The sequence below is a fragment of the Protopterus annectens genome, chromosome 2.part0 (assembly GCF_019279795.1).
Source record: "Protopterus annectens isolate FY-2018-M chromosome 2.part0, PAN1.0, whole genome shotgun sequence".
Lineage (NCBI taxonomy): Eukaryota > Metazoa > Chordata > Ceratodontiformes > Protopteridae > Protopterus > Protopterus annectens.
Window position 1 is genome coordinate 630798403 of NC_056728.1, and position 26066 is coordinate 630824468.

The 26066-nt window shown below is 43.7% G+C and overlaps 1 protein-coding gene across 1 annotated transcript in view; it reads left to right on the forward strand.

The window, feature by feature from the left end:
• The window catches only part of TDRD7 (tudor domain containing 7), a 1553655-nt gene that overhangs the window by 351766 nt on the left and 1175823 nt on the right, over positions 1 to 26066 (forward strand). Inside the window, exon 4 of the mRNA XM_044060339.1 lies at positions 9287 to 9489. Within this exon, the coding sequence (XP_043916274.1) occupies positions 9287 to 9489 (203 nt within the window). The remainder of the gene's footprint in view (positions 1 to 9286; positions 9490 to 26066) is intronic.

Here is a 26066-nt window from a genome sequence, read left to right on the forward strand (position 1 = left end):
GCAGCCCTCGGTCGGCCGAATTCCAAAGTCCGGGTCCGACGCCGGCTGATGTCGCATTTCTCTCCGACGTCAGAGCGGCTGGAGTATATAAACATCAGCCGACGCCATCTTCCTCAGTCTTTCTTGCCACGCGGTGCCCGAAGCAGAAGCAGTTCGCAAGTGCCGGTCGGTCACCTCCTGTTTTCTTCGATCCAAAGTCATCAAAAAAGCTAAGTACCCCGTTTGGGACCTTTTCTTGCCTCAGCCGATGTCAGAAATTACTGAAAAAGTAAATAATTGTTTGTCTTGTGGTAAACAAATACCTCATAAGGATTTCCACTCTTACTGCCTCCCTTGCCTTGGCCCAGACCACGACGTCTTGGCCTGTGCCGCCTGTGCTCGTTTCAATAAGCGCACTCTCAGGTGCCGGGCGGAGTTCGCTGAAGACTTTTTTGGCAAAAAATTTGATTATACAATGCCGTCGGAACTACCGACATCGCAGACTCCTAAGAAACGAAAAGACCGGGACCAACATCCTCGGCCCGCGTCTTCCACCGACACCACGCCAAAACCAACCGCGAGTGCCCCTGTTCCCTCTGAGGCGGTTATTTCACCGCTCCGAACCGAAGACACCGCATTACTGATGCCTCCGATACCAGAGACCACACCGACGCCAGTTATTGTTTTTCCTCCGGATACTGAAACCGAGGAGATGCCCGAGACCATTGCTGTGGATAAGGTCACTCCTGCACGTGGAGCTGCTAGGTCTCCCATGTCCATGTCTATCAAGGCCTACACACGTGCTAAGGCAGCCAGCAAGACCAAGCACCTTACTGCTAAAACCTTACCTCGGCCTACTCCTGAAACACAAATCATGACTATGGCCGCAGACTTAATTTCCATGATCAGAGGTTCCCAGGCCCATCCTGAGAGAGGATCCCAGCCTCCTCCTGATAAGAGGCCCAGGGTTGAGCCCTCTGACCCTCTCCCTTCAGATGAAGATTCTGAGGACTCTGTTCACTCCGATAGCCAGGAAGAGCCCTTCCAGACCTATGAGGACTCAGATGCAGAGGACTCCATCCCCTCGGCCTCCCCTCCTGAGGATATTTCTTTTGGGGAAGTTCTGCATTCCATGAGGGAACATTTTAAGTGGCAAGGCCAGAAATATTCTGATTCCAGAAAGCCTTGAACCTTCCTTAAAAGCCCCAACACAGGCCCTTAGCTATACCTCCTGTGCTTGATGTTTTGGATGATCTATACTCTGACTCCAGTGTTACCCCGATACTCTTCCTCCTGCTCCTGCCAAGCCTGACAGATACTATAGGGTCCCAGAAACACATTCTCATTTCTTTAGGGCCCATGCTGTTGATTTAGAAACAATTTCACAGGGACCGAAAGGGGTTTCAGCTACCACCTCCAAAAATCATTTGCCTTCCAACAGGGAAGCTAGGTCATTAGAGAGATGGGGAAGAAGGTTTACACCTCCACTACTTTATCTATGAGAGCTCTCAATTGTCTCTTTCATATGTTTCAATATCAGGATTACCTGTTAGATGATTTACAGAAAACATTGGCCTCTCCTGAACCTTTAGATAGGAAGTCTTTGCAGGAGGCTGTACATAATTCTCAGCAAGTTAGCAATCACTTTCTTCAGTGTGGATATGATGCATTGGAAGCTTCATGTAGGGCAGCTATGACAGGGGCGGTCATTCATAGACATGCATGGTTAAAAGAACAACCTCTACCAGATCATGTTAAGGCAAAACTTCTTGATGCACCCTTGGAAAAGAACAAGCTTTTTGGTGCTAATGCTAAAGATGTGTTAAAGTCCATTGAGGAAAAAGCCAAGTCAGTTCAGACAGTCAAAGATTTCCTAGCAATACGACCAAGTGAGAGATCCAACACTGTTTATTACCCTCTCTCTAGCGCCTCGGCTCACGCCTTCAAGCAGAATGAATATCACAAACATTTCAATAGTATTTATACCATACAAAAGCATCAATTACAGAACCAATAAAACAATTTAACAATCAAACAATTAATCACAATATATTTCATTCATAAAAATACTTTCCAATTGCATTCTACATTAATACCATTAGGTGTCAGTGTATCATACTTTAATATAAAAACAGTCTCCTTATATAACAGTTTTTGTTTGACTAAATCACTATTATTATTTATTGTGATCTGTTCCAAAACTGTTGCCAATAGACCATCTGGTTGGCTATTATGATAGTCTCTAAAGTGCACTGCTAAAGGACTTTCTAACTTTTTATTCTTTATGTCCCTTACATGTTCCTGAAGTCGGACCTTAAAAGCTCTTTTACTTTCTCCTATATAAAACAGTCCACACGGACATCTTAAAGCATATACTATTGCTACTGTGTTACAAGAAAAAATTCCACAGGATTTAAAATTTCTGCCATTGATACACTCAAAAGTTCTACTAACATATTTACACGAAATACATTTCCTACACTGATATGTACCCATTAAACCTATCTCTACTTTTAAATTAATATTAGGACTAGAATACCTCGCATGTACTAACATAACTTTAAGGTTTCTCCCTCTTCTATAAGAAAATGTAATATTTGTTGGAATAACTTCTACTAAATCTTTGTATTTAAATAAAAAAGGCCAGTACTTTAGTACTGCCTTTTTGACGACTTCTGTTATTAAATCATATGTTAAAACCAAAAACATTTGTTTATCAGAACAATTATTTTCTTCTCTTTTCATCTTACTTTTTTTATTTTCATTTACATATGATCCTTCACTTCTTGCTCTTTGTAAAGATGATATAACTTCTTTTTCATTATTTCTCCTAATAAATAAATCCACAGTCTTTTTTAACTCTATTTCTAATTTATTACTATTATTGCACAACCTCATGATTCTAGTAAATTCTCCATATGGCAAAGATTTCATAAGATGAGAAGGATGGTGACTTAACCCATCTAAAAAATGTAAATTTTCAAACTTTCTATAGATTCTTGTAACTATCTTACCATTACTCATACCTTCTAAAGTCAAATCCAAAAAGTTCACTTTGTTACCCATTTGAAAACCATCAAATTCCAGTCCAAATTGACTTTTTTGTAAGTTTTTTTTTAAATTTCTTATCTCATCTATACCACCCTTACACACGAAAATCAAATCATCAATGTATCGATAATAACTTACTACATGTTTCTTATAAAACTCTAACTGATACAGAAAATCTAATTCAAAAGAATTCATCAAAATATTTGCATACATAGGGGCAAAACTTGCCCCCATGGCTGTACCTTTCAATTGATGAAATAACTGGCCATCAAAATAAAAATAATTATTTTTAAGACAAAATTCCATTAGTTCAATAATATAAAAGGACTGAGGGTTATCACCTAATGTTTTTCTTAAGGCTCCCAAGCCAAATTCATGTTTAATGCTTGTATACAAGCTTTTTACATCAGCTGTGAACCAAAACATATCCTCTGTCCATCTTATTGAAGATATATTATATATTACTAAAAAATTCAAAACTATCTCTAATATATGATGTCTGTTTTACCACATATGGATACAAAAAACTGTGCAAAAAAATTCCCATGTTATGCAAAAAATAATTGCATGCTGATACAATAGGGCGTCCTGGAGGACAGTTCATATTTTTATGTACCTTCGGTAGACAATAAAATAAAGCTATCTCACAATTATTAGTCTTAAATTTCTTCATTATATCATCCTTTGAAAAATATCCTAACCTAAGCCCTTTATATAACAAATCATCAAACTGTTTCAAAGCATTATCATCATATACTTCAACATCACATTTGCTATATGTATCAGTATCATTAAGATGTCTTAGGCACATTTCTGCATACTGGGTATAGTGCATAAGCACCACTTTGTTTCCCTTATCAGCAGGCTTTATTATTAATTCATGTTTTCTAATTAAATTCTGCAAAGCTTGCCATTCTGATTTAGTTAAATTATATTTAATCTTAGATTTATTTACATAAAAATCTTTATATAACTCCTCTGCAGCAAAATTAATCATAGCTGAAAAGTTTTTTATACCCTCATGTGAAAATGGAGGGACAAAATCACTCTTAATTTTAATTGTAGATGTATCTAATTTACTATACGCGATGTAATTAGCTGTATCTGCATAATCTGATGAACAAGAATAAAAACTATCATCCGAAGAAGTAATAGAAACCATCATACTATTTTCATCACAAGAATTGAAAACACTTTTACCATGAAAAAAAGCAGCCAAATGCAATTTTCGTATGAACTTTTAGGTATCACTTTTTAAGACATGTTCACGAGGCAATACAGTTGGAATGAATTTTAGGCCATTATTCAAAACTGAAACAGTCTCATTACTTAAGTCCATCCCACATAAATTAATGATATAAGAAGAATCCACATTATTATCATCATTAACTACAGGAAAATTGTCACTAGTTTCTTCTGGTTCGTTTGTACCTTTGCGTTGTCGTATATGCACCTGCAAATGTTCTCTGTCCATGTTCCGCTTCCCTGTCGTTCTCTCTGTATCGCTCACCATCTCCGAAACCATTCCGTTTTCCTCTCCGAAACGACTGCTGGAACTCAACAGGATTCTGTGCTGCTGGCAGACTAGGAAAGTCACCGCCTTCCCCTGGTTCACTCTCCCATTCAATGGAAGCGCCTGAATATGTGTATGTTCCGCCATTACGCTGAGGTCTCTCCTGCTCTGCAAAGCGTACATTCTGACGTCTTTTTTTATTGATTGGACGTGAAAATGCTGAATCAGCTGCATAGTCTTTAATATCTCGATTTAATTTATACTTTTTAACATCGAGCAAGTCTTTTTCTAATTCAATAAGCTTATTTTGTATGTCTTTAAGGCACTGTTCCATACGAGCTGTGCCTATCGCTTCAGCTAACATTTCAGAAGTATTACTTATGTCAATTTTGAGTTTGGCTTGTTTAACTTTATTGCGCTCCACTAGGATATTAACCCACTCAATGGAGCACTGGTGGGCAGCTGTTACCCATCTCTTATGAAATGCCTTATCAATTTCATCCTGTAGATCGAACGGTGTAGTGGGATGTTTAAAGGCACGTAGGCCCCTAGGAGTGATATTCAATTCCAAGTATCTTTGCAGACTTAAACAATTAAGATACGTTGCCAACTCTTTGGCCATAAGTTTATCTAACTTGTCAAATGTCTCTCTCATATCTGAGGGTAAAGAATTACCTATTCGTTGTCCAATATAAGAAAATGGATTGGCCAACCTTCTCTGTTGTTCTTTTTGTAAAAATTTCTGCCAGAAAGTAACTTGCTCATCTTGTATTCCATTCACGTTTAAACGTTCACCAACTGGTGTAGTATATTGTTCCATAGTAGTTTGATTTGAATTAGATGAATCTTGCCTAAAAATCCTAGGCACATTTAGTGAAGGATCACTAGCCATGAATATATGCACAACCAAAAATAAAAAAGAAGATAATCCAAGCAATACGACCAAGTGAGAAATCCAACACTGTTTCAAAGATTTCAAAGTCAAAGATTTCCTCCAGGTTCAGCCACCCAGATTCAGCAGGAATTGGCCTTTTAAAAACTGGTCCTTTCCTAATCCTGAAAGATTTCAAAGGGGCAAAAACAGGCGTGGCCGAGGAAGAGGACAATACAGAGGTTCCTACAGGGGACGACAATGGCAACCAGCAAATCAAAGAAGTGACACAGGGGTTTCTCCTGCCCCACAGGGACAACCTCAATGACTTTCCTCTACTTCCGCTGACCAAGGAGCAAACAGAAGCTCCTTTGGGCGGAAAATTATCTCTGTTTTCAGACAATTGGCACAGATTGACAAAGGACAAATGGATTTTGGACATTATAGACCAAGGTTATAGGTTCCACTTTCATACCTTGCCAAGAAAACAAGGCATGCCAAACCTACCACAAAACCAGAGGGCAGAGGCTATCAAGCAAATTTATCTGCTTGCTCAGATCAAAGCAATAGAAAAAGTTCCACAACAAGAACAAGGCCAGGGGTTTTATTCAAGACTGTTCCTTGTTCCCCGAAAAGAAACTCAATGGAGACCAATACTGGATTTGTCCGCATTAAACACTTTTCTCATAGTACCAAAGTTCAAAATGCTGACTCTACAGCAACTCCTTCCCATGCTGGGCAAGGGGTCTTGGCTGATTACTCTGGACCTCAAGGAGGCATACCTGCATGTCCCTATCAGACACAGCTGCAGAAGATACCTCAGATTTCTTGCAGGGCCAGAGCATTATCAATTCTCAGCATTGCCATTTGGCTTATCTACTGCGCCTAGAGTATTCACGAAATGCCTGGCTTCAGTAATTGCTCATTGCAGGCTCCAGGGGATCCAAATTTACCCGTACCTGGACGACTGCCTCATACAAGCGGACGACAAACTGATTTTGACAAAAAACTTGAATTATGTCATACAATTGCTACAGGCTCTACACAGTCAACTTCCAAAAGTCAAGACTTCAGCCATCCCAGCAAATAACCTTCTTAGGAGCCAAACTAGACACAGCCTCTCAAATGGCTTACCTGACAGAAGACAAGCAAAAGAAGTTAACTCATTATTTCAAAGGTTTGGCAAAGCTCACCCAGATGACTGCAAGGAGATTCCTACAGGCCCTGGGTTACATGGCATCCTGCATTCTCCTGGTTCCATTAGCAAGACTACACATGAGAAAGCTTCAGTGGTACCTAAAAAGTTTATGGTCTCAACACAGCAACAACCTAGAGACAACCGTACCGCTCATTCCATGCCTACAAAAGGAATTTCTATGGTGGGCCTCGGTAAGCCAGGCAAACACAGGTATGTCGTTCAAAAAACCTCAAATAACACAGACCATGACCACAGACGCCTCAGACCTTGGATGGGGGGGCGCACATGGAGGGCAGATGTATTCAAGGGCAATGGTCTCCAAAGGAAACACATCTGCATATCAACCAAAAAGAAATGCTGGCAGTAATGCATGCCATTGAGGCCTTTCAACAAAAACTTCAGCAAGGCCACCTGCTAATACGGACAGACAACACCACTGTGAATGTGGTACATAAACAAGCAGGGGGGCACCCATTCTTACCCCCTTTGCAGACTGACGATGGATCTTTGGGAAAAATCACTGAGTTTAAACATACAGTTGCAATCCCAGTTTGTTCCAGGCAAAGACAATGTGCTGGCGGACAGCCTAAGCAGGAATTTCCTAGACCCCCACGAGTGGAGGTTACATCCAGAAATCTTCATACGACTCACCTCGACATGGGGCAGGCCAGAAGTAGACCTATTTCCCTCCCACCTCAATCATCATCTACAAAAGTTCTGTTCAAGGACATATCATCCACAAGCATGGAAAATAGATGCTCTCTCATTCAACTGGAACTTCCTAAAAATCTATGCATTCCCACCTCTGCCACTGATGACCACAGTATTACTAAAGATCAAAGCAGAGAAGCCCAAGGGATCCTAATAGCTCCAGACTGGCCAAGACAGCACTGGTACCCACTACTACGGAGCATATGTCACAACAAAAGTGGGCCCTTCCCCAATGGCCCCAACTTTTGACTCAACACAACTTCAAGACAGTACATCCCAACATTCAGACGCTGCAGCTAACAGCTTGTGAGATCCCATGAATAACCTCAATCTATCTCTCTCCAAGGAAGTTCAGCGGATACTAACAGAAGCCCGAAGACCATCCACCAGAAAGGTTTACTCAGCAAAATGGAAGAGATTCAGCATTTGGAATACCAGCAAGGGTCATGATGCATCATTATTGAACATCCCACTCATTCTGGAATATTTGGCAGATATGCTACAGAATGGACTCTCATATTCTTCCATAAAAATACATGCTTCAGCTATTTCAGCTAGATACAACACTGATCCACCTGTGTTTTCACATCCTTTAAGGCAATTCCTTAGGGGAATCAAGAATATAAAGCCACCAAGAAAGGCTCCAGTACCAGCTTGGGACCTCAACTTTGTCCTAGAAAAACTGACTCTACCCCCCTTTGAGCCAGCAGCTTCTGTGGACCTACAATTTCTCTCATGGAAGACAGCTTTCCTGTTGGTAATTACCTCAGCAAGAAGGGTTTCGGAATTACAGGCCCTAATGGCAATACCACCGTTCATAACATTTCACAGAGACAGAGTCTCCCTACGAACCAACCCTACCTTTCTGCCGAAAGTGGTATCTAGGGTTTCTTTAAATCAAGCAATTCACCTGCCTACTTTCTTTCCCAATCCTGAGAACAAAGGTGAAAGACTGTTGCATACCTTGGACATTCACAGACAACTTCGCTGCTACCTGGACAGAACCAAGACCAATAGGAAGTCTGATCAGCTTTTTGTAGCTTACGCCCCTGGAGTACAAGGAAAAGCAATTTCCAAACAGACTATTTCAAAATGGATTGGACATTGCATCAGATTCTGTTATTCCTTCCATGGAAAGAGTGTACCAGCCAATGTCAGACCACACTCCACCAGAGCTACAGCCACCTCTACAGCATTCTTAAGAGGGGTGCCTACAAAAGACATTCTAGAAGCTGCTACATGGAGCTCCATGCATACATTCTCCAAACACTACAACCTCCCTTTATATTCCAGATCCAGAGCAGACTTTGCTTCGGCAGTCCTGCAGGGATTGATAGCTACACCATCCTTTTCTTAGAGCATTCCACCTCCCCCAGCTAAGCTATGGTATTCTACCCATATGTTATGACTGCAGTTTCATTCTTGAAGGACATAGTACAGTTTTGTACCTACCATAAATGTAGATGTCCGATAGATATGCAACTGCAGTCGGGTTTTCCCTCCCTCCTTCCCCTCTATGCCTTGGGTCCACTCCTATCCCTATTATCCTTAGCTGGGGATATCTGTTATGGTGTATCTGTTTATTGCTTATTTATTGTCTGGAAACCTATTTTTGTCTTTCAATTTGATTACAGCCTTCATTGGAGGGCACCTGGCATCTGGGGCAAGAAACACTGAGGAAGATGGCGTCGGCTGATGCTTATATACTCCAGCCGCTTTGACGTCGGAGAGAAATGCGACATCAGCCGACGTCGGACCCAGACTTTGGAATTCGGCCGACCGAGGGCTGCCTGAGGCAGGACAACCCATATGTTATGACTGCAGTTGCATATCTATCGGACATCTACATTTATGGTAGGTACAAAACTGTACTTTGTGGTGAGTTGCTCACATAGCTGTGTATTTAGTCTTTTTAAAACAAAGGTGTTTACAATATGTAATGAGTTAATTTTTCTACATGCAGGACTTGAGGCATTTTGTGACAATCCAGCAGTTGTAAAGGAATTTGAGACTGTTGCCTGTGGAAAGATACTTCTGGTGGAAATATTGGAAAGAAGCGCTATCCCTCTTGTTGTTTTATATGATACATCGGGAGATGAAGATGTCAATATTAATGCAGCCTGCTTGAAGGCAATACAAGACAAATCCCTTGAAGTTAACGTGAAGGTATGGAATGTTTGTTGTGGAAATATATACAGGTAGTGATGTGCAATTCGTGAGCTGCTTAAGTCTGTTATCACAATTCCTTAGAAATGCTTCAGTAGAACTCTTGAACAGCACTGGAATGTGATAAGAATTTGTGACTTAACTTGTACACCATTGATGTCCTTCAAGGATGCATCTGCAGTCCTTACAAATGGGTTGTCCTGTTGTCAGGCAGCCCTTCGGTCGGACTGATTCCAAAGTCTGGGTCTGGCCTCTGCTGTCGCACTTCACCCGACGTCATAGCTGCAGATGTCCTTCAAGGATGCATCTGCAGTCCTTACAACTGGGTTGTCCTGTCGTCAGGCAGCCCTTCGGTCGGCCGGATTCCAAAGTCTGGGTCTGGCCTCGGCTGGTGTCGCACTTCACCCGACGTCATCTCTGCTGGTCTTCGGGTATAAAGGCATCAGCCGACGCCATTTTCCTCAGTCTTTCTTGCCGCGTGGCGCCCGAAGCAGAAGCCGTTCGCAAGTGCCGGTCGGCCAGATCCAGAGATTACTACTACCGAATACTATTTCGAAGACTTCTAAAAAGCTAAGTACCCCGTTGGGGACTCTTTCTTGCCTCAGCCGATGTCAGAAAAAGTGAATAACTGTTTAACTTGTGGGAAACAAATACCTCATAAAGATTTCCACTCTTACTGCTTACCTTGTTTAGGCCCAGACCACGACGTAGCAGCCTGTTTAGCCTGTGCTTCCTTCTACCGACGAATGCTTAGGCGTCGGTCGGAGTTTGCTGAACAGTTTTTCGGCTCAGATTTTGCGTACATTATGCCGTCGGATCCTCCGACTTCTCAAATTGTTAAGAAACGCAAAGAAAAAGACCGACACTCGCGGTCCGCAGTTTCGGCCAAAACCACGGTTAAGCAAACCGCGAGTGTCTCGGTTTCGGCCGAAACTGAGCAAACGGGTCAATCTTCAGCCGAATCCATGACTACTACCGAGGCCCCTGCTACCCTAGTTGAATCGGCCTCTGAAATTTTGCCTACTAATGTGGTTTCTCTAGAATTATCGGACACCATCCCTTTGGATGTCTCTACCCCAGCACGTGGTGCTGCTAGGCCTGCAGCCATGTCTATAAAGGCCTTTGCCAGGGCTAAAGCAGCCAAAACTGCTAAGTCTGTGCCTGTTAAGCCCCCCTCTCACAGGCCCAGTTCCAGTTCCCAAATGCTTACTCTGGCAGAGGATCTCATCTCTTTAATAAGGGGATCCCAATCTCACCCAGACAGGGCCTCTCAACCTCCAGAAAAGAGACCTAGAGCAGAGCCCCCTGAGCCAGTGTCCTCAGATGACTCTTCTGATGATTCAGACAATACAGACCATCCAGAGGCTCCTTTTTCTACTTATGAAGATTCCGATGCTGAAGAATCTATTCCTTCTGCCTCTCCACCAGAGGAATTTTCCTTTGGGGAAACCTTACATGCCATGAGAGAGCAATTCCAATGGCAGGGACAAGATTTCTCAGATTCAAGAAAAAGGCTTAGGACCTTTCTACATTTACCGCAACATAGGCCCTTAGCTATACCTCCAGTTCTTCCTGTTGTGGATGATGCATTCAATGATGCTTGCTCTGCTCCTGATACTTTACCTCCAACCCCTGCCAAGCCCGATAGATTTTACAGGGTACCGGACACTCATCACCACTTATACAAGGCTCCTCTTGCAGATCCTGAGACTATCTCCTAGGGGCCTAAGGCAGTAGCCTCGACCTCAGCGAAAATCCCTCTCCCTTCTGAAAGGGAATCCAGGTCCTTAGAGAGATGGGGTAAAAAAGTATACACCTCTGCTACTCTCTCAGCTAGAGCTTTGAACTGTCAGTTTCATATGATCCAATACCAAGAGTTTATGCTTGATCAGTTAACTAAGAAACTGTCCTCTGATGATTCCTTAGATAAGAAATATGTTTTAGAAATGGTGAATAACATTCAGCAGGTTAGTAACCATTCTTTAAAATGTGGCTATGATGCACTGGAGGCTTCATTTAGATCAGCCATGACTGGCACAGTTATAAGAAGGCATGCATGGTTGAAAGAGCAGGTCTTGCCGGATCATGTTAAAACAAAGCTATTAGATGCTCCTATGGATAAGGTCAGTCTATTTGGTCCTCCTGCCCAACAAGTAATGAAGAAAATGGAAGAGAAGGCAAAATCTGTACAAACAGTTAAAGATTTCTTACAGGTTCAGCCCCCAAGGTTTAGCAGGAACTGGCCTTCCAAAAATTGGTCCTTTCCAGACTCCTCTAAATCTCAGAGAGGCAGGAATAGACGTTCCAGAGGCAGAAATCAATCCAGAGGAGGTGCCTACAGAGGACGCCAGTGGCAAGGCAATAACCAACGAGGCACAGACACAACCACTACCACTGCAACAGGACAATCACAGTGACTTGGCTCTGACACCTCCTACCAGGGAACAAATAGCAGCACCCTTAGGTGGAAAGTTAGCCTTATTTTCAGAAAACTGGCACTATATCACAAGAGACAAGTGGATTTTGCAAACTATAGACCAAGGCTACAGGTTTCGTTTCCACACCTTACCAGTAAAAAGTGGAATGCCAAACCTACCACCAAATCAAAAGACAGAAGCCCTAAAACAAATAGCTCAATTAACAAAGATGAGAGCTGTGGAAAGGGTACCACCTACAGAACAGGGCAAAGGATTTTACTCCAGACTTTTCCTAGTACCAAGAAAAGAGAAAAATTGGAGACCTATTCTTGACCTGTCCGCTTTAAACACATTCATCATTGTTCCAAAATTCAAAATGCTGACCCTACAGCAACTTCTTCCCATGCTGGGCAAGGAGTGTTGGCTGGTAACTCTAGATCTCAAGGAGGCATACCTGCACGTCCCCATACGACCAAATTGCAGAAGATACCTCAGATTTCTTGCAGGATCAGAGCATTATCAATTCTCAGCATTGCCCTTTGGCTTATCTACTGCGCCCAGATTGTTCACGAAATGCCTGGCATCAGTAATCGCTCATTGCAGGCTACAGGGAATCCAAATTTACCCATACCTGGATGACTGCCTGATACAAGCGGACAACAAAAGCAAGCTGACACAAGACTTACAAAGAGTCATTTGGTTACTACAAGCCCTGGGATACACAGTCAATTTAAAAAAGTCAAGACTGATACCATCCCAAACAAGAACATTCTTGGGTGCAGAATTGGACACAGTAAAACAGATGGCATTCCTAACTGCAGAAAAACAAGAACAACTTCCTCTTTACTTCTTGGCATTAACAAAGCAGAACAAACTAACAGCAAGGAAAGTACTGCAGGCCTTGGGCTTCATGGCATCCTGCATAATCCTGGTCCCCATGCCAGACTGCATATGAGAAAGCTACAGTGGTACCTAAAGAATTTATGGTCTCAACACAGGCACAGCTTAGAAACCGAAATACCACTAATCCCATGCCTGAAACAAGAATTCCTATGGTGGGCTCAAACATGCCAGGCAAACCCAGGTTTGTCCTTCCACAACATTCAAGCAAGCCAAACCATCACAACGGACGCCTCAGACCTAGGTTGGGGGCCCACATGTTGGACAAATGCATTCAAGGCTTATGGACTCCAGACCAGCTGCACCTGCACATAAATAAAAAAAAAATGCTGGCAGTAAAACTAGCAATCCAGAATTTCAGACCATTCCTCAAAGAAGGCCAATTGATGATAAGGACAGACAACACCACAGTCATGTGGTACATCAACAAACAGGGAGGCACTCATTCATACCCCTATGTCGAATGGCTCTGGACCTATGGAATATGGCTCTGAGCTACAACATTCAGTTACAGGCAATATTTGTACCGGGAAAAGAAAACATCCTAGCAGACATGTTAAGCAGAACTACCTCGGATGCTCACGAATGGATGCTACACCCGGACATCTTCAAGGTCATCACAAAGAAATGGGGAATGCCACAAATAGATCTATTCGCATCCCCACTCAATCACCAGCTCAAGAAATTCTGCACAAGTACATACCACCCACTTGCTTGGAAGGTGGACTCTCTATCCTTCAGTTGGAAAGGCCTGACAGCATATGCATTTCCACCTCTTCCTTTGATGAACAAGGTACTACTGAAAATCAAAGAGGAACGTCCAAGGATAATTCTGATAGCTCCAAATTGGCCAAGACAACATTGGTACCCATTGCTGAGGAGCATGTCTCGGGGGGGAACGTGGACACTACCCCTGATTCCTTTGATGTTAACTCAGAGCAACTACAACATCCTGCATCCAAACCTGAAAACTCTGCAACTGACTGCCTGGAACATTACATAGGAGCAACTAACCCAGATTTATCCCAAAGGGTTAAAGACATTATCCTTGAGGCCCGCAGACCTTCAACAAGAAGGAACTATGCAGGAAAATGGAAAAGGTTTGTCATTTGGAGTACTGAAAGAGGGAAAGATGCGTCAAAGATAGATATTGCCAACATCCTGGAGTATTTGGCAGAGCTTCTCCATACAGGCCTGTCCTATTCCTCCATCAAGATACATGCATCAGCTATTTCTGCAGAATACAGCTTCGATCCCCCTGTCTTCTCACATCCTCTACTCAGGCAGTTCCTTAGAGGAATCAAGAATGTAAAACCTCCTAAGAAAACACCATTACCAGCCTGGGACTTGAACTTTGTACTAGAAAAATTGACACTCCCTCCATTCGAACCAGCAGCAACAGCAGATCTTCAACACCTATCCTGGAAAACTGCTTTCCTACTGGCAATTACTTCAGCAAGAAGGGTTTCGGAACTACAGGCCTTAATGGCAGTACAACCCTTCCTAATCTTCCATCAAGATAGAGTGTCCATGAGAACTAATCCTACATTTATGCCTAAGGTGGTGTCCAGAGTGTCTCTAAACCAGGCAATCCACCTACCTACCTTCTTCCCCAATCCACAGAACAGGGGGGAAAGACTGCTGCATACCTTGGATGTACATAGACAGTTGCGCTACTACCTGGACAGAACCAAGGGCAATAGAAAACTGACCAGCTTCTAGTAGCTTATGCAACAGGAAGGAAGGAAAAGCAATTTCCAAACAGACAATCTCCAAGTGGATAGGAAATTGCATAAGATTCTGTTACTCCTACCATGGAAAGCAAATTCCACAGAACATAAGGCCTCATTCTACAAGGGCTACAGCCACTACCACAGCTTTCTTACGAGGAGTGGCTACCAAGGACATTATTGAGGCTGCTACTTGGACCTCTGTGCATACATTTGCCAAGCATTATAACTTACCTCTATACTCTAGATCCCGAGCAGGGTTTGCCACTGCTGTTTTGCAAGGGATCCTAACTACACCATAATTCTTCTTCCTCCTCCCCTAGTTTGGCTATGGTATTCTACCCATTTGTAAGGACTGCAGATGCATCCTTGAAGGACATAGTACAGTTTTGTACCTACCATAAATGTAGATGTCCGAACAGGATAGCATCTGCAGTCAGGATTACCCTCCCTCATTCCCCTCTGTGGTACTCCTAGGGTATTTAGCCACCTAATAGCTAGCTGGGGGGGATCTCTTATGGTGTATTTGTTTGTATATATGTACATACATGCTTATTTTTTGTGTTTGCCTTCTACCTTTTTGGAAACATTGGCATTTATCCAAAAATTTAGCTTACCAAGAGGGCAACTGGCATCTGGGGCAAGAAACACTGAGGAAAATGGCGTCGGCTGATGCCTTTATACCCGAAGACAGCAGAGATGACGTCGGGTGAAGTGCGACACCAGCCGAGGCCAGACCCAGACTTTGGAATCCGGCCGACCAAAGGGCTGCCTGACGACAGGACAACCCATTTGTAAGGACTGCAGATGCTATCCTGATGTCCTTCAAGGATGCATCTGCAGTCCTTACAAATGGGTTGTCCTGTCGTCAGGCAGCCCTTCGGTCGGCCGGATTCCAAAGTCTGGGTCTGGCCTCGCTGGTGTCACTTCACCCGACGTCATCTCTGCTGGTCTTCGGTATAAAGGCATCAGCCGCCATTTTCCTCAGTCTTTCTTGCCGTGGTGCCAGTAGAAGCTGTTCGCAAGTGCCGGTCGGTCAGATCCAGAGATTACTACTACCGAATACTACTCAAGACTTCTAAAAGCTAAGTACCCTGTTGGGGACTCTTTTTTGCCTCAGCCGATGTCAGAAAAAGTGAATAACTGTTTAACTTGTGGGAAACAAATACCTCATAAAGATTTCCACTCTTACTGCTTACCTTGTTTAGGCCCAGACCACGACGTAGCAGCCTGTTTAGCCTGTGCTTCCTTCAACCGACGAACGCTTAGGCGTCGGTCGGAGTTTGCTGAACAGTTTTTCGGCTCAGATTTTGCGTACATTATGCCGGCGGATCCTCCGACTTCTCAAATTAAGAAACGCAAAGAAAAAGACCGACACTCGCGGTCAGCGGTTTCGGCCGAAACCACGGTTAAGCAAACCGCGAGTGTCTCGGTTTCGGCCGAAACCGAGCAAACGGGTCAATCTTCAGCCGAATCCATGACTACTACCGAGGCCCCTGCTACCCTAGTTGAATCGGCCTCTGAAGTTTTGCCTACTAATGTGGTTTCTCTAGTTGGATGTCTCTACCCCAGCACGTGGTGCTGCTAGGCCTCCTGCAGCCATGTCTATAAAGGCCTTTGCCAGGGCTAAAGCAGCCAAAACTGCTAAGTCTGTGCCTGTTAAGCCCCCCTCTCACAGGCCCAGTTCCAGTTCCCAAATGCTTACTCTGGCAGAGGATCTCATCTCTTTAATAAGGGGATCCCAATCTCACCCAGACAGGGCCTCTCAACCTCCAGAAGAGAGACCTAGAGTAGAGCCCCCTGAGCCAGTGTCTTCAGATGACTCTTCTGATGATTCAGACAATACAGACCATCCAGAGGCTCCTTTTTCTACTTATGAAGATTCCGATGCTGAAGAATCTATACCTTCTGCCTCTCCACCAGAGGAATTTTCCTTTGGGGAAACCTTACATGCCATGAGAGAGCAATTCCAATGGCAGGGACAAGATTTCTCAGATTCAAGAAAAAGGCTTAGGACCTTTCTACACTTACCGCAACATAGGCCCTTAGCTATACCTCCAGTTCTTCCTGTTGTGGATGATGCATTTAATGATGCTTGCACTGCTCCTGATACTTTACATCCAGCCTCTGCCAAGCCCGATAAGTTTTACAGGGTACCGGACACTCATCACCACTTATACAAGGCTCCTCTTGCAGATCCTGAGACTATCTCCCAGGGGCCTAAGGCAGTAGCTTCGACCTCAGCGAAAAACCCTCTCCCTTCTGAAAGGGAATCCAGGTCCTTAGAGATGGGGTAAAAAGTATACACCTCTGCTACTCTCTCAGCTAGAGCTTTGAACTGTCAGTTTCATATGATCCAATACCAAGAGTTTATGCTTGATCAGTTAACTAAGAAACTGTCCTCTGATGATTCCTTAGATAAGAAATATGTTTTAGAAATGGTGAATAACATTCAGCAGGTTAGTAACCATTCTTTAAAATGTGGCTATGATGCACTGGAGGCTTCATTTAGATCAGCCATGACTGGCACAGTTATAAGAAGGCATGCATGGTTGAAAGAACAGGTCTTGCCGGATCATGTTAAAGCAAAGCTATTAGATGCTCCTATGGATAAGGTCAGTCTATTTGGTTCTCCTGCCCAACAAGTAATGAAGAAAATGGAAGAGAAGGCAAAATCTGTACAAACAGTTAAAGATTTCTTACAGGTTCAGCCCCCAAGGTTTAGCAGGAACTGGCCTTCCAAAAATTGGTCCTTTCCAGACTCCTCTAAATCTCAGAGAGGCAGGAATAGACGTTCCAGAGGCAGAAATCAATCCAGAGGAGGTGCCTACAGAGGACGCCGGTGGCAAGGCAATAACCAACGAGGCACAGACACAACCACTACCACTGCAACAGGACAATCACAGTGACTTGGCTCTGACACCGCCTACCAGGGAACAAATAGCAGCACCCTTAGGCGGAAAGTTAGCCTTATTTTCAAAAAATTGGCACTATATCACAAGAGACAAGTGGATTTTGCAAACTATAGACCAAGGCTACAGGTTTCATTTCCACACCTTACCAGTAAAGAGAGGAATGCCAAACCTACCACCAAATCAAAAGACAGAAGCTCTAAAACAAATAGCTCAATTAACAAAGATGAGAGCTGTGGAAAGGGTACCACCTACAGAACAGGGCAAAGGATTTTACTCCAGACTCTTCCTAGTACCAAGAAAAGAGAAAAGTTGGAGACCTATTCTCAACCTGTCCGCTTTAAACACATTCATCATTGTTCCAAAATTCAAAATGCTGACCCTACAGCAACTTCTTCCCATGCTGGGCAAGGAGTGTTGGCTGGTAACTCTAGATCTCAAGGAGGCATACCTGCACGTCCCCATACGACCAAATTGCAGAAGATACCTCAGATTTCTTGCAGGATCAGAGCATTATCAATTCTCAGCATTGCCCTTTGGCTTATCTACTGCACCCAGAGTGTTCACGAAATGCCTGGCATCAGTAATCGCTCATTGCAGGCTACAGGGAATCCAAATTTACCCATACCTGGACGACTGCCTGATACAAGCGGACAACAAAAGCAAGCTGACACAAGACTTACAAAGAGTCATTTGCTTACTACAAGCCCTGGGATACACAGTCAATTTAAAAAAGTCAAGACTGATACCATCCCAAACAAGAACATTCTTGGGTGCAGAATTGGACACAGTAAAACAGATGGCATTCCTAACTGCAGAAAAACAAGAACAACTTCCTCTTTACTTCTTGGCATTAACAAAGCAGAACAAACTAACAGCAAGGAAAGTACTGCAGGCCTTGGGCTTCATGGCATCCTGCATAATCCTGGTCCCCCATGCCAGACTGCATATGAGAAAGCTACAGTGGTACCTAAAGAATTTATGGTCTCAACACAGGCACAGCTTAGAAACTGAAATACCACTAATCCCATGCCTGAAACAAGAGTTCCTATGGTGGGCTCAAGCATGCCAGTCAAACCCAGGTTTGTCCTTCCACAACATTCAAACAAGCCAAACCATCACAACGGACGCCTCAGACCTAGGTTGGGGGGCCCACATGCTGGACAAATGCATTCAAGGCTTATGGACTCCAGATCAGCTGCACCTGCACATAAATCAAAAAGAAATGCTGGCAGTAAAACTAGCAATCCAGAATTTCAGACCATTCCTCAAAGAAGGCCAATTGATTAAAAGGACAGACAACACCACAGTCATGTGGTACATCAACAAACAGGGAGGCACTCATTCATACCCCCTATGCCGAATGGCTCTGGACCTATGGAATATGGCTCTGAGCTACAACATTCAGTTACAGGCAATATTTGTACCGGGAAAAGAAAACATCCTAGCAGACATGTTAAGCAGAACTACCTCGGATGCTCACGAATGGATGCTACACCTGGACATCTTCAAGGCCATCACAAAGAAATGGGGAATGCCACAAATAGACCTATTCGCATCCCCACTCAATCACCAGCTCAAGAAATTCTGCACAAGGACATACCACCCACTTGCTTGGAAGGTGGACTCTCTATCCTTCAGTTGGAAAGGCCTGACAGCATATGCATTTCCACCTCTTCCTTTGATGCACAAGGTACTACTGAAAATCAAAGAGGAACGTCCAAGGATAATTCTGATAGCTCCAAATTGGCCAAGACAACATTGGTATCCATTGCTGAGGAGCATGTCTCGGGGGGGAACGTGGACACTACCCCTGATTCCTTTGATGTTAACTCAGAGCGACTACAACATCCTGCATCCAAACCTGAAAACTCTGCAACTGACTGCCTGGAACATTACATAAGAGCAACTAACCCAGATTTATCCCAAAGGGTTAAAGACATTATCCTTGAGGCCCGCAGACCTTCAACAAGAAGGAACTATGCAGGAAAATGGAAAAGGTTTGTCATTTGGAGTACTGAAAGAGGGAAAGATGTGTCAAAGATAGATATTGCCAACATCCTGGAGTATTTGGCAGAGCTTCTCCATACAGGCCTGTCCTATTCCTCCATCAAGATACATGCATCAGCTATTTCTGCAGAATACAGCTTGATCCCCTGTCTTCTCACATCCTCTACTCAGGCAGTTCCTCAGAGGAATCAAGAATGTAAAACCTCCTAGGAAACCACCATTACCAGCATGGGACTTGAACTTTGTGCTAGAAAAATTGACACTCCCTCCATTGAACCAGCAGCAACAGCAGATCTTCAACACCTATCCTGGAAAACTGCTTTCCTACTGGCAATTACTTCAGCAAGAAGGGTTTTGAAACTACAGGCCTTAATGGCAGTACAACCCTTCCTAATCTTCCATCAAGATAGAGTGTCCATGAGAACTAATCCTACATTTATGCCTAAGGTGGTATCCAGAGTGTCTCTAAACCAGGCAATCCACCTACCTACCTTCTTTCCCAATCCACAGAACAGGGGGAAAAGACTGCTGCATACCTTGGATGTACATAGACAGTTGCGCTACTACCTGGACAGAACCAAGGGCAATAGAAAAACTGACCAGCTTCTAGTAGCTTATGCAACAGGAAGGGAAGGAAAAGCAATTTCCAAACAGACAATCTCCAAGTGGATAGGAAATTGCATAAGATTCTGTTACTCCTACCATGGAAAGCAAATTCCACAGAACATAAGGCCTCATTCTACAAGGGCTACAGCCACTACCACAGCTTTCTTACGAGGAGTGGCTACCAAGGACATTATTGAGGCTGCTACTTGGACCTCCGTGCATACATTTGCCAAGCATTATAACTTACCTCTATACTCTAGATCCCGAGCAGGGTTTGCCACTGCTGTTTTGCAAGGGATCCTAACTACACCATAATTCTTCTTCCTCCTCCCTAGTTTGGCTATGGTATTCTACCCATTTGTAAGGACTGCAGATGCATCCTTGAAGGACATAGTACAGTTTTGTACCTACCATAAATGTAGATGTCCGAACAGGATAGCATCTGCAGTCAGGATTACCCACCCTCCTTCCCCTCTGTGGTACTCCTAGGGTATTTACCCACCTAATAGCTAGCTGGGGGGGGATCTCTTATGGTGTATTTGTTTGTATATATGTACATACATGCTTATTTTTTGTGTTTGCCTTCTACTTTTTGGAAACATTGGCATTTACCCAAAAATTTAGCTTTCCAAGAGGGCAACTGGCATCTGGGGCAAGAAACACTGAGGAAAATGGCGTCGGCTGATGCCTTTATACCCGAAGACCAGCAGAGATGACGTCGGGTGAAGTGCGACACCAGCCGAGGCCAGACCCAGACTTTGGAATCCGGCCGACCGAAGGGCTGCCTGACGACAGGACAACCCATTTGTAAGGACTGCAGATGCTATCCTGTTCGGACATCTACATTTATGGTAGGTACAAAACTGTTCTTTCGGACATCTACATTTATGGTAAGTACAAAACTGTACTTTTCTACTGCTAGAATCTTGCTTGCTTGCTTTAAAGCAGTGTGATATGGTCTCATCATTTTCTGTTATCAGCTTCTGTTCTAGACACAACTATAAATTCAACCAGAGCTGGTCTTAACACCCCCCTGTTTCTTTCTCTATGCCTATATTATCAATCCTTGGTCGGGAAGACAGTCTACAACCTCCAGTCCAAACTTCTGCTTGAACTCATCCCGCTCTGACTTTTCCTTCCCTAGTTCTTTTACTGATTTTTCTCTAATAAATTCCAGCTCTAACTTGCTTTTTTCTGTGAGCTTCCTACAGTCATGCTTTTTGATAAAGCCTCTCTTCTCCAGTCCTGTGTTGGCTTGGTTCTCAAGATATTTTCTGCTACTTCGTACATATAATTTTCTGTATAATTGTGTCTGGTCTCCTTAAGTGCCTGCATCCAGAAGTACTACTTTGTCCTTATTCCAAGAACATCACCACCTCGATGTTCTTCGTGTTTCACTGTTGCAGTCATCACATTTAGGGTTATCTGCTTGCAGTAGCCCTCAGCCCGCCTGATTAACAAAGTCTTGGGTCCTGTGTCAGTTGCTGTCCCATCTTCCGTGACGTCAGGGGTATAAAACATGCAGCCGATGCCATTATATCAGTCTTTCTTGCTGTGTGGTGCCCGAAGCAGAAGCAGTTTGCAAGTGCCAGTCGGCCGACTCCAAATTTTTGTTTTCGAGTTTCAGAACCAAAGTCTTCAACTAAAAGCTAAGTACCCCATTGGGGAAACATTTTCTTGCTCTAAACTGATGTCAGTAAAAGTAAATAATTGCATTACTTGTGGAAAGCAAATACCTCAAGGATTTTCATTCGTACTGTATTCCTTGCATAGGCCCTGACCATGACGTACCTCGCTGTTGGTTTTGTGCCTTATTTAAATCACAAATTATCCATCGTCTGTATAGTTACGCTTCTAAATATTTTGGTGCTCGGTTCAATTATCCCGATATGTCTTCGGTAAGCCATCCGACTACCGACATTCTGAAAAAATGCAGCTAGACTTGGAGACAGGCTGCTGAGGTCCAAAGCTGCCGACGAAGCTTCTCTTAAGCCAGTCGCCAACTCGCCGGTACTCAGTGAGGTGCTTTCCCAGCCCCGGATACCCACTACTTCAGATTCGCAGGCCTCTACTGAGACCCATTCGGAGTCCGGTATGCTGTGAGATGCTTCAACTGTGGAATCTGCGGATGTCTCCACCTTGGATGGGTTTGGAGCCGCTGTGCATGCACCGGCTTCTGAGGGTGTATTCAGGCCTACTGAGTTGTGTATTAAACTGACGCCATCTTCTTCTTCAAGGCCTAAAACTCGAACCATGCCTAGAAAACTGACGCCCAGTCCACATGGCCGGGCCTAAATAACAAATTATAAGAATGGCTGAAGACCTTATTACTTTATTCAGGGAAAGCCAACCTTCCAACTCTGAGACCTAGGACTGAGTTTGCTTATGATGCTTCTGACCAGGATTCTGAATTTTCTGTTTTCTGTGATGACCAGGGTTTACCCTTATCTGCCTATGAGGATTCTGATGCTGAGGACTCTATTCCCTCTGCATCCCCCCGAGAGGATTTTTATTTTGATGAAACCTTGCATTCCCTCAGGGAGTTTTCGTTGGGAAAGTCAGGATTTCTCTGATTCTAAAAAGAGGCTTAGGGATTTCTTACTCCTGCCCCAGCACAGGCCTTTAGCCATACCTCCTGTACTAGACATTGTTGATGTCTTTTTGGAATCTAGCTTGGCCCCTGACTTTCTAACTCCTGCTCCCAGAAAACCTGATAGATATTACAGGGTTCCTGACTCTCATAAGTTCCTTTTTAAAAATCCTACTATGGATCCTGAGACCATTTCACAGGGACCCAAGGGCATTAAAGCTACTACTGACAAAAATCCTACCCCCTCTGATAGAGACTCCAGGGTGCTGGATAAGATGGGTTAAGAAGGTATACACTTCTACAACTTTGGCCATTAGGGCCTTAAACTGCCAGTTTCATATGCTAAAGTATCAGCAGTATATTGTTGGATTGCTTAAACAGAAAATTATGTTGATTCCTGATTGTGCTGAAAATAAGGATTTGCAGGATTTACTGCATTCAGCTGACCAAGTTGGAAAACATACTTTGCAATGTGGTTTTGATTCACCAGAGGCATCTTGCAGGGCTGCTGTAACTGGGTCTGTACTTAGAAGGCATGCTTGTCTTAAGGAGCAATCCTTGCCAGATCATGTTAAAGCGAAATTACTGGATACTCCCTTAAACCTGGACCGCCTCTTTGGCAACAAGGCTGAAGAAGTTCTTAAAAAGGTGGAGGAAAATGCTAAATCTATGCAAACCGTTAAAGATTTCTTACAAGTACAACCTCCAAGATTTAGTAGGCATTGGCCCTCTAAGAATTGGTCCTTTCCAGGCCTTCTCACTCCAAACCCAGATCCAGCAGAGCACCTGGGCTTCAGTCCCAGGGTATGCACAGGACTAAGCAGTGGGGGACCTCCACTTCCAAATCTGGGGGTACCCCCTTATGATAAACTGTCTCAAAGACTTCTTTTTAAAACTGCCAAGCACTTCTCAACTGACTGCCCCTTTGGGGGGGAAGATTGCTCATTATGCAAAGAACTGGGAACTCATTACCCAGGACAAATGGGTTTTAAATATAGTGCCCTAGGGATACAGATTTCACTTCCACACGTTACCAACACCAAGCGGTTGGCCAGATCTACCCCCAAATCAGTGGGCAGAGACCCAAAAGCAAGTACTTTTTCTCTTAAGCATGGGAGCTATTCATTTGGTACCAGAAGAGGAAAAGGGAAAAGGTTTCTACTCTAGACTTTTCCTGGTACCCAGAAAAGACAATTCATGGCGTCCTATCCTGAACCTGTCTACTCTAAACACATTTTTGGTGATTCCAAAATTCAAGATGCTGACTCTTTACCAGTTACTCCCTATGCTAGGCAAAGACGCCTTGTTGGCAACACAAGATTTAAAGGTAACATACCTGCATATCCAAATCAGAGAATCTTGCAGAAGATACCTATGCTTCAAAGCAGGCTACACGCACTATCAATTGTCTGCACTGCCCTTTGGCTTATCTACCGTGCCCAGAGTATTCACAAAGTGCCTAGCTCCAGTTATTGCATTTTGCAGGCAAAGAAATATTCAAATATACCCATACCTGGACGATTGTCTAATTCAGGCAGAAACTAGTAGAAACTGGAACCAAGGAGTTTCAACATGTTGACAAGCAAATGGGGGAGCCCAGATATAGACCTCTTTGCCTCCCCCCCCCCCACAACTATCAATTGGACAAATTTTGCACAAGGACTCCCCACAAACAAGCTAGGAAAGTGGATTATCTGTCCTTCAGCTGGAAAATCCTATCAGTTTATGCCTTTCCTTCTCTGCCTCTGCTCTCCAAAGTAATACTAAAGATCAAACGAGACAAACCAAGGACGATTTTGATTGCACAAGATTGGCCACGCCAACATTGGTACCCCCTCTTGCGCAGTGTGTCACTGTTGGCCCCATGGCACCTGCCTCAGACTTCTACCCTACTGTCTTAGCAGGAGAACCAGATTCTGCACCCTCAGCTTCAAACACTGAACCTAGTAGCCTGGCTAATTACCTAATCTCTCCTTTATCATCCCTCAGTAAACTAGTGATGGATATCATTTTAGAGGCAAGGAGGCCTAGTACTAGAAGATCTTATGCGGAAAAATGGAAAAGATTCTGTGCCTGGAACCAATCTCAAGGGATGCACACAGCAGTGCCCAATTTACCTCAGATTTTACAACACTTAGCTGAGGTGCTTCACAAGGGCCTGTCCTCCTCTTCTTATCAAAGTTCATGCCTCAGCAATTTCAGTTCACTATAAAACAGAACCTCCCCTTTTCTCTCATCCACTGCTGAAGCAGTTCCTCAGAAGGGCCCAAAACTTACGACCACCCAGGAGAGCTCCAACTCCAGCCTGGGACCTTAACTTGTATTGGAGAAACTCGCTCTTCCCCCTTTCGAGCCAGCTGCTACTGCAGACTTAAAGTTCCTTTCTTGGAAATCTGCATTCTTTTTAGCAATCACTTCAGAAAGAAGGGTATCTGAATTACAGGCCCTTATGTCAGTGGAGCCTTCATGCAGACAGGCTGTCCCTCAGGACCAATCCATCCTTCATGCCCAGTCTGGCCCTTAATCAGTCCTTTTATTTGCCAACCTTCTTTCCTACTCCACAGAACAAAGGGGAACGGATACTGCACTCATTAGATGTGCACAGACAACTTAGATTCTACTTGGACAGGACTAAACCTCAGGAAATCTGAACAACTGCTGGTGACATTTGCTGCAGGGGCAGAGGGGAAGGTTATTTCGAAGCAAACCATTTCCAAATGGATAGGCCATTGCATTAATTTCTGCTACAAGCACCATGGAAAACCTATCCCACAGGGGATCAGACCCCACTCTACCAGGGTTGCATCTACCTCTACAGCCTTTCTCAGAGGTGTCCCTACCAGGGACATCCTAGAAGCTGCTACCTGGAGTTCTGTACATACTTTCACCAAGCATTACCATCTGGCAATTTTCTCTAAATCCAGATCTGGCTTTGCCACTGCAGCCTTGCAGGGCCTTATAGCTGGTCCTAATGCTATCTGAATTCCTCCTCCCATCCTTAGCTTTGGGAATCTACCCAAATGTGATGACTACAACAGTGAAACACGAAGAACATAGTACAGTTGTGTACACTTACCATAAATGTAGCTGTTCGAGTGTATTCACTGTTGCAGTCCTGGTTACCCTACCTCCAGCCCCCTTATTTTTTTTGGCTATACATCTACTCTCCTTTACTATGTTTAAAAGCTTTTTTTGTATTTCCTTTTTTTGTTGGAGGTATAACCGTGTATATTTATAGATTATATGGCTTCCCATTAAGGGTGTACCTGACATCTGGGGCAAGAAAAATTGATGTAATGGTGTCAGCTGCATGTTTTATACCCCTGACGTCACAGAAGAAGGTACAGCAACCGACGCAGGACCCAAGACTTTGTTAATCAGGCTGGCTGAGGGCTACTGCAAGCAGATTACC